Source organism: Tupaia chinensis, unplaced genomic scaffold (genome assembly GCF_000334495.1).
Source record: "Tupaia chinensis unplaced genomic scaffold, TupChi_1.0 Scaffold149922_1, whole genome shotgun sequence".
NCBI classification, from domain to species: domain Eukaryota; kingdom Metazoa; phylum Chordata; class Mammalia; order Scandentia; family Tupaiidae; genus Tupaia; species Tupaia belangeri.
Genome location: NW_006209766.1, coordinates 1,028,330 through 1,037,574, shown reverse-complemented (window position 1 = coordinate 1,037,574; position 9,245 = coordinate 1,028,330). Strand labels below are relative to the sequence as shown.

The 9,245-nt window shown below is 52.6% G+C and overlaps 1 protein-coding gene across 1 annotated transcript; it reads right to left on the bottom strand.

Moving 5' to 3' along the window:
• Positions 1–5,232: 5,232 nt before the first annotated feature.
• On the bottom strand, positions 5,233–6,567 carry FFAR1 (free fatty acid receptor 1). The gene has a single exon (XM_006171624.2). The coding sequence runs from the start codon at positions 6,296–6,298 to the stop codon at positions 5,396–5,398; it is 903 nt and encodes a 300-aa protein (XP_006171686.1). The 5' UTR covers positions 6,299–6,567; the 3' UTR covers positions 5,233–5,395.
• Positions 6,568–9,245: the final 2,678 nt, after the last annotated feature.

The window sequence follows — 9,245 nt, the reverse complement described above, 5'->3', positions numbered from 1 at the left end:
GGGCTCAAACATACGCCAGGCGTGTGTGCGTGCGTGCCCAAGATCCTGAGAGAATGGAGGAGAAGGGATTGTGACGTGGGTATGCCCCTTGGGGGATGATTTCTTGCTTCCTGTCTCTATGTCTCTCTCTGTCTTTCTGATGAACACATGCGCCCTCTATAGCAAAAATCTCTACAAAAAAAAAAAAAATTAAGACATAGCAAGTGTTTAGAATGGATCCTGGCATGTGGTGGTGAGCGCTCCACAGATGTGAGCTGCCATCACCCCAGCACTGGTGCAGACCTGCATCTGTGGTGATGGCAGCAGGAGTATATGATACTACTACCGATGATGATGATGGGCTGGCCCATAGCCTGGTGCGTAAGAGAACTGGATCCCACATGGTTGACCGTGCAGTCTGAGTCTCAGCCCTGGCGGTTTGGGAAGCATGCCAGTTGTGAGTGCATATAGTTCCAAATTCCCACAGGATGGAGAAGAGGAGAAGGGATTGCGACCTGACCACACCCCACAGGGGTTGGGGGGCTTTGTCTTTCTCCTTCCCTCTGTCTCGCATGGTGAGCACACATGCTCTCTGGCACAATAATGATAGTGGTGGGGACGATGACAGCAGCTAGGCCCACTAAGGACGTATCATCCATGGCAGGCCCTTGCTCCTCAGGTCATCCCGTTGTGCTGTGGAGTCCCCGTCTCACAGCGGGGAACTGACCTGCTCTAGACCATGCAGCTTGTTAAGTGTTGACACCAGGGTTCAAACCCAAGTTCAGTTCGGCTTCAGAGAGGACGTATCTGCTCACTCAGGTATTGATGGGGAACAGTAAGATGTCATTTCATGCCCACTGGGATGGCGCTAAGCCAAAACATAATAGCAAGTATTGGCAAGGAAGCAGAGAAGCAGGGGCCGTCGATCACCCCAGCGATCCCGCGAAGTACTGCGCCACGTTGGGAAGCAGTTTGGCATTAAACAAACAAACAAACAAATTAAATGTCAATTTACCAGGCAAGCCAGCAGTTCCACCGTGGGTATTTACTTAAGAGACATGAAAACGTGTGTCTGCACGAAGACTTACTCGTCAACGTTCATAGCAGCGTTAATCACAGCAGCTAGAAAGTGGAAACCACCTGCTGATCCGTCAGCAGGGGGACGGATAAACAAACGCGGAGCATCCGCACAGTGGGATTCTACATGGCAATGAAAAGAGCCGGAGTATGCATTCGCCCTACAACATGGCCGTACCCCAAAACATGAGGCTAAGTGAAACAAGGCAAGCATCCAAGGCCATGTAGTCTCTGATTCCCTTTTTTTTTTTAATTAAAAATTAAAATAGAGGTTTTTGCTATATGGCACGTGCACTTGCCAGATAGACAGAGAGAGACAGAGAGACAGAAAGCAGAAAATCACCCTCCAGGGGGGATGGCCACGCCGCAATCCCCTCTCCAACATTCTCCTCTCGGGATCTTGGGCACGCACGCACACACGCCCAGCGTGAGTGTAAGCCACTGGGTCCGGGACTCGAACCGCGGTCGACTACGTGGGAGTCCAGCGACATAGCCATTACACTAACTGCTGGTCCCTATAATTCCTTTTTTTACAAAATGGTCCGAAAAGGCAGATCTAAAGAGCTGGAAAGTATTAAGTCTTCGGGAAAGTTGTGACATGTTTTCCTATGTGAAAATGCATCATAACTTTCCCCAAGACCCAACAGATGAGCAGTTGTCTGGGCGCTGGAGGTGGGTATAGAAATAAGCTATGAGCGAGCATGAGGGGTCTCACAGGAGTGGTGCAAGTGTTTTAAAACTAGCTTATGGTGATGGGAGCACACCTCAGTAAGCTTACCGAGAACCACTGAACTGTGGACTTAATGGGTGCAAATTTTACGATATGTAAATATCTCTTACAGCAGTGAGCAAAACAGTATTTGCTGTCATGGTGCTTACACTGGTGATGGGGGAGGCGCTGGGACTGGGGGCAGGGGAGAATCACAAGGACATTTTTTTTTCTTTTTTTAAGAATTATTTTATTTTTATTCATTGTCATCATTTTGTTATTTTATTTTTTCGAGGTTGACCAGAGAGAGAAGGAAAGTGAGAAAGCAAGCTGCCAGCTCTAAGACTTGAACCACGGTCAGCCATGTGGGAGTCCAGTTGCCTTAACCAACCCCATCACCTGCCGGTCCCTTTCTTTCTTTTCTTTTAAAGATGATTTGTTTAATCTTATTTATTTATTATTATTATTATTTGACCAGAGAGAAACAGAGAGCGAGGAAGAAGGAAAGTGAGAAAGCAAGCCACTAGGTCTAGGACTTGAACCATGGTTGGCCATGTGGGAGTTTAGCGCCTTAACCACCACCACCACGCCACCTGCCGGCCCCAGTACATGAGTTTTAAAGAGGGAAGGATAACACTGAGGGAGAAAACACTGCAAAGGGAAAAGAAAGAGGGAGAAAAGAAAGAGAGACCCCAACTTGACCTGCTGGGGGAAGTGGTAAGAGGCTTAGGGCACAAAGGTGTAAGGGGAGGCTGGAGCGGGTCATGCAGGGCCTTACGAGCCCCAGAAGGGAACTGGATTTCTCTTCCTGCATGGAAGGAGGCAGAGTAACTGGGAGAAGTGGCCCAGTACCAGCGGGGGCTCTGGAGCAGTGGGAACAGTAGACGCTGGCACTGTGGGGTGGGGTGTGGAGGCTCTTCGTCCTGAAAGCCCAAGCTGGTGTCCCCATGCCCGGGGACCAAGCTTGTTTCTGGCTTCCACAGAAGGTTACTTCTTCGCCTGTTTCTATATTTGTAAAAGAAGGGTAGTAGGACTTTCCTTGGAATGCTATCAGGAACATCCGTCCATTCCACAAATATTTACTACTTACTACACAGGATCTTCAAAAAGTGCATGCAAAACGCAGATTATGAGAAAACTATGCATGGATTTCAAAGTCCTTTTGCACCAGGGAACCAGCAGTTAGCGTAATGGCTATGTCGCTGGACTCCCACGTAGTCGACTGCGGTTCGCTTCCAGGACCCGGTGGCTTAAAAATCACCCCCTGGGGGGTGATTTCTCGCTTTCTATCTCTCTGTCTCTGTCTGTCTGGCGAGTGTACGCGCCCTATAGCGAAAAACCTCTTAAAAAAAAAAAAAAAAGGTTTTCTTTGCACCAGAATAAACTTGTAACATTAATTACATGTTTCTGTGAACTTTTGGAAATCCCCTTGCATGTGTCATCATTGGGCATAAAAAAAAAAAAAAAAAAAAAAAAAAAAGTTCTTGCCCTTGTAGACCTTCAGGATGAAAAGAAATGATCTGTGTAAATGAGTCCGTGCACACCGGCCTCGTAGCTCTCCTTCAGCTCCTGTATGTCCATGGCGTGGTGGTCATGGGAGGAGCAAGCCTGAGTTCTGCACCTCGTAGCATCAGAGCAGATGCCTGGGTGTCTGTCCTTCATGGCCTCTTCCACCTGCCCTCTCGTGGGTTCAGGGTGCCACCCTTCACCTTTGCAAATGAACTACAAATACAGGCATGAATTTCGACATCCCAAGTTTTCCAAATGCCCCTCAACCATTGGGGATCCTGTTTGGAAGGATCACATCCTGCCTCCCCATGTTCCTTGCTAAAAGACCTCAGCTAAACCCTGCAAAATTGAGATGATACTAAAAGGGGGCTTCAGAAAGTTCTTGGGAAAATAGATTTAAAGTATGTGTTTATTTTGGTGCAGTTTTGACATCCCTGAATAGTGTTTCCATGCTACACATTTTCCAAGAACTTTTTTTAAAGAATTATTTTACTTAACTTTATTTATTTTTATTTATTTAAATTTGACCAGAGAGGAACTGAATAAGGAGAGAGAGAGAGAGAGAGAGAGAAGTGAGAAAGCAAGCTGTCAGGTCCAGGACTTGAACTGCAGTCGGCCATGTGGGAGTCCAGCGCCCTTAACCACCGTACCACTTACCAGCACCTCCAAGAACTTTTTGAAGACTCCTGGTAAACCTGGAGTCTTTAGTCCTGCTAGGACTGTAACTACCTCAAGCAGAGCCTTTGTGTAAAGTAGGAAAAGGCACCCGATCCCAAGGAACACTGCCCTGCACCAAGAATTGCTGCTTGAGGAGCCGGTTGTGTTTTGCTCAGATTAAAGTGAGAGGCTCCTTCCTGCCCTTCAGGCTTGCTTGGTGAGCAAAGTACAGGCTAGAATTTAGCGTTTGCCCCTCTGCCTGGCGTCCTTGTGCAGTGAACAACGTGTCCCTCTAAAATCAAAGGCTGCGTGGGGATGAAATGGGACCACGCTCACCGCTAAGCGCTCTGCCCGGTGCCTGTCACAAATCGGAAACTATATGAGATCAGATCCTTTGTAACTCCCACTGATGTTACTTGTGGGTACTTTTCCTCCTGCTGCCGAAGCATCGTCGCCTACCAACTTCCCGTTCACAGTTCTCATGCTGCCCCCTTGTGAGTTCAAAGTGGTATGACAGCGTCATTTTCTTGCCTACTGCCTGCTCTTAGCCATTAATTAATTAATTTTTAAATTTTGTCGTAGGGATCAGATCCTTTGTAACTCCCACTGATGTTACTTGTGGGTACTTTTCCTCCTGCTGCCGAAGCATCGTCGCCTACCAACTTCCCGTTCACAGTTCTCATGCTGCCCCCTTGTGAGTTCAAAGTGGTATGACAGCGTCATTTTCTTGCCTACTGCCTGCTCTTAGCCATTAATTAATTAATTTTTAAATTTTGTCGTAGGGCATATGTGCTCGCGGGGGGGGGGTAGGAGCGTGGGGAGGGCATGGGAGGAAGCACCCACAATGGAGCATGGTCACGCTGGGATCCCTTCTCTATTTCTCCATCCTCTCGGGATCTGGGGTGCTCGCACACCACATACCCAGTGTGTGTTGCAAGCCACCAGGTTTGGTATTCGAACCTGACAGATGGCCAAGTGGGATCTGGCTCCCTTAACCAGTGCGCCAAGGAGCTGGCCCCACTGCCTCCTCTCCAATTCATACATTAAAATATTCCCTGGAAATGGTTTCTGAGCAGCATCTCCTGAAGTGTGTGAGTGGCAGTCTTCTAGACCAGAAGCCATCTTCCCTTCTCCTTCCCTGAGGATAAACTGGGCCCACCGTCCCGAGTCTTCTAGACCAGAAGCCATCTTCCCTTCTTCCCTGAGGATAAGCTGGGCCCACAGTCCCCGGTGGACACAGCCCCCTCCCGAGGAGGGGGAGACAACACAGCTTACCTTCCCCTGCGACCTCACTCCTGGCTCCAATCTTCTCTCCCCACTAGGGCGCCGGCCTCGCCAGGCACAGCGCCTCCTTCCAGCGAGGCTGCCATGTAGTCCCTTCGGAACAGCCCCCACCGGGGCCCTGGAACAGCCGCCAGGCTCCCCTCTTCCATGTTGCTTTCCCGGACCAGCGAGCAGCGGCTGCTACTTCTGGGATGTCCCCGCGTGTGTTCTTGCCACACACGTCCCCCAGCCAAGCCCTCTTCCCAAGTAGCCGGTCACCAAGGGGTTGAGCACCACACTGCAGGCTCCCATGATGAGCCCCAGCCTCCGCCACTGGTGTCCCATGTCGGGGTGCAGAAAGCCGGCCACGTTGGAGGCGTTGTAGGGTCCCAAGCAGAGCAGCAGCGTGAGCAGGGCCCCGCCGGCCCCCCAGGCAGCCCTCAGCTTCCGGCGGTGGCTCAGGCCTGAGTGGGCCAGCGCCCGCAGGCAGCCGGCGTAGCAGAAGGCCGTGATGGTCAAGGGCAGAAAGAAGAACAGGACGGAGAGGCTGAGGCGGGCAGGGCCGGCCGAGTGTGGGTCCCAGGCCTCCAGGCAGATGGGAGAGCCGTTGACCCAGGTGACCATGCCCAGGGAGCTGGCGGTGGTGTTGTCCAGCCAGCTCCCGGGAGCCTCCAACCCAAACACCAGCCCCAGGTGACAGAGGACGAGGGCCCATATGGCCACACACACGCCCCAGGAGTAGCATGGCCTCCGGATGGCCTGGTAGCCCAGGGGGAAGGCGGCCCCCAGGTAGCGGCCGGCGCTCAGGGCAGCCAGGAACGCCCCGTCTGCGTAGAGCGGAGCGAAGTGGGCCACGGCGAAGGCCGGGCAGAGCGAGGTGGGCAGGGGCCAGGCTCCCGAGGCCAGAGCCTCCACCGCCTTCAAGGGCAGAGAAATGCTCAGCAGGAGGTCGGAGCAGCCCAGGTGCAGGGCGTAGACCAGGCTGGGAGTGAGGCGCCGCCGGGCCAGCGAGGCCGCGCCGCGGATGGCCAGGGCGTTGAGTGGGAAGCCCACGGCGAAGGCGGCCACGTACAGGGCGAAGGAGAGCTGCGGAGGCAGGTCCATGGGGCCGCCGCGCTGCCTCCGCAGCTCCCAGCGCAGCTCCTGTCCTCACACTTCCAGGAACCACAGGCTGCTTTCCGCCCTATTGGAGGCCCCCCTGGAGGAGGTGGCTTCGCGTGGTCGTACAGCCTGGGTCGGAAGCCACGACTTCTAGCCCTCGGGCCTTTGGTTTCTGCAAACCATATCACCTCTTACAAGGAAGTGAGCAATCTCGGTGTCGCAGAGGATAGAACCGAGGTGTGCAGGTCCCCGGAGAGGGTGATCTCAGTGTCTGAACCCTGGGGAGAGGAGGGGGAGAGGGAATTCAGAACAGGGCAGGGCCAGCAGTGTGTTTGCCTTGGGAACAGGAGTTCGACTCCTGAGTCCACTCCCCCAGTTCCCTGGTCAGGGAAGGAGCCCAGCAGGGGGCAGGGGCAGGTGCTGACTCCTAGCTGACCGAAGAGATGGAATTTGGATTCGATGGAGATTGAGGGGCCACCAAAGGGGGTCCCCAGAGGTGAGCCCAAGGTCAAGCCAGGGATATCCGAGTCCCAGAGGGTGACCTTAGAAGGCTTCCAGAGCACCCCGGGCAGGGAGAGCTGGGGGCCTGTGGAGTAACTGTTGGTGAAAAGAGGAGCCACAGAAAGAGGGACTCACCTCTTGGTGCCGCCGGATGTCTCTGAGGCTCTGAAGTCCCCCTGACTAGGCTGAGGGAGGATGCCCAGGATGGGCAGCGAGCCGGAAGGGAGAGAGGGCGGGGTGGCAGGGCCATTAGCCTGTGGCACTAACAGCTTGGGTGAGCAGCTAATGGGGCATCCCCAGCTGGGACTGAGGCCAGACTGCAGGCTGTGGGGGTCTCAGAGGTTGATGGGAACCCCAGAGAGGGCAAGGGTAGGAGTCTGGGGTCTTTTCTAGGTCAAGGAGTATAATAGGAGACTTCAAAATGAAATTTTAGTTTGGTGCCCCAAAAAATAAAAATAAAAATAAAATGAAATCCACACATAATTTTTTCATAATATGCATTTTCTGTGAATTTTTGGAAGATGTCACAAATAGTCAGTACCTTGAAGGGCCAGAGTTCCTGGGTATCACCAGGCACCCTCCCCCCCACCTCACCCACTGCCTGTTCAGACCTGCTCTGGGGGTTGAGCCTTCCCTCTCCCTGAAGAGCTCAGGGGCAGTTCCCACGCCTCGCTGGCTCTTTCCTAGATAACGGCAAGCACTCTAGTGACTCTGGTGGGGTCCCCAGACCACCTCCGTGGGGTAATGACATGTGAGATGGTGAGTCGTCACTCTCAGGCACAGCTCTGCCCTCCCCTGAGTGCACTGGTGGTGAGCGTGTTTTTGTGAGGAGGGGACACCGCTATTCTCTCCCTTCCCCTCTCGCTCAGGGCCCGTGCTTTCTGACCTTTGCAGAGCTGGCAATAAAGGTAAGCGGAAGGGCAAGGAATGCCCTGCCTCTAGGCCTCATGGCTGCCCGCCAGGGTGCTGAGCAGGGACGAGGGTGCCACTTGCCTTGGCACAGGTACCCCATGCCTCTAGCTGGCTGCTGACTTCCTTCTCCCAGCCCTGGAGTCTGGCCAGCCACCGACCTCCCGAGTGGGGTCACCTTGCCCTTCCAGGAACACCTAAGCAGGATTTTAAATTATTCCAGACTAGTGCTCTCCCAGAGGTGGCCCACATCTGGTCACTGAGAAAGAAAGCTTCGGGACCAGCATGTGGCATGGAGATTAAGGTGGCTGGACCCCACATGACTGACTCCACAGTTCGAGTCCTTGATCTGTTGGCTTGAAAAACACACCAGGTGGTATAGCGTAATGGCTATGTCGCTGAACTCCCATGTAGCCAACTGCAGTTTAAGTCCCGGACCCAGTGGCTTAAACTCACGCCAGGCACGTGTGCATGTGTGCCCAAGATCCCGAGAGGAGAATGGAGGACAAGGGATTGCGGTGTGGCCATCCCCTCTGGGGGGTGATTTCTCTCTTTCTGTCTCTCTGTCTCTTTGTCTTTCTGGTGAGCGCATGCGCCCTATAACAAAAACCTCTCCAAAAATAAATAAATTAATTAAAAAACCACCGGGCATGTGTGTGCGTGTTTGCAAGATGCCAAGAAAAGAGAGGAGAAGGAATTGTGGCATGGCCATCACCCAGGGGTGGGGGGGCGGGGCGGATTTCTTTCCCTCACTCTGTCTCTGTCTGGTGAGCACATGCATTCTTAGCAAAAACTTAAAAAAGAAAATGCTCTCTATGGGGTCTCTGTCTCTGACTGTGCCTGTCTGTCTGTCTCTACTGCCTCATGCTGATAAGGCAGCCTCTCAACTTCAGTGTTCTTGGGCTCGCCAGGCCACTGTGGCCCTTCTGAATTCCAGGTCATCCATAATCAGCTTCTCCACGCAGTCCCCTGAAACTCCTCTCACCGGGCATCAGATGGCGGCAGCATGGAATTCCCAGTGTGTCCACAACTCCCTCCAGAGAGGATCTTTCTGTACCTAGAGTCACCAGATTGCTGCTTCTGCATCTCCTTACCAAGTCCTACAGCTGTGGTCTAGCGTCCATTTTCTTTTATTTAAATAATTTTTTTAGATAGTTATTTTATTTAACTTTATTTATTTATTTTAGTTTGATCAGAGAAGGACAGAGAGAGAGAGAGAGAAAATGAGAAAGCAAGCTGCCAGGTCCAGGACTCGAACCTCCATAGACCATGTGGGAGTCCAGCACCCTTAACCACCATGCCACCTGCCGGCCCAAGTGCCCATTTTCAATAGAAGAGCGTGCAACCTCTCGTTCAGTATTTTTGTCTTCGGGAAACACTGAGAAATTGACAGAATGAGAAAAGAATCAAAGGATTTGCCATTTCTTTCCTGTCGCCAGCTTTTGGGTGAAGAGCAAAGCTCTAGGGAGACATGGGGTCTTCAAATCTTCTCTGCCGTGGCCCCACCCCCTAGCAGTTCTGCCCGGGTCACCTCCTTGGA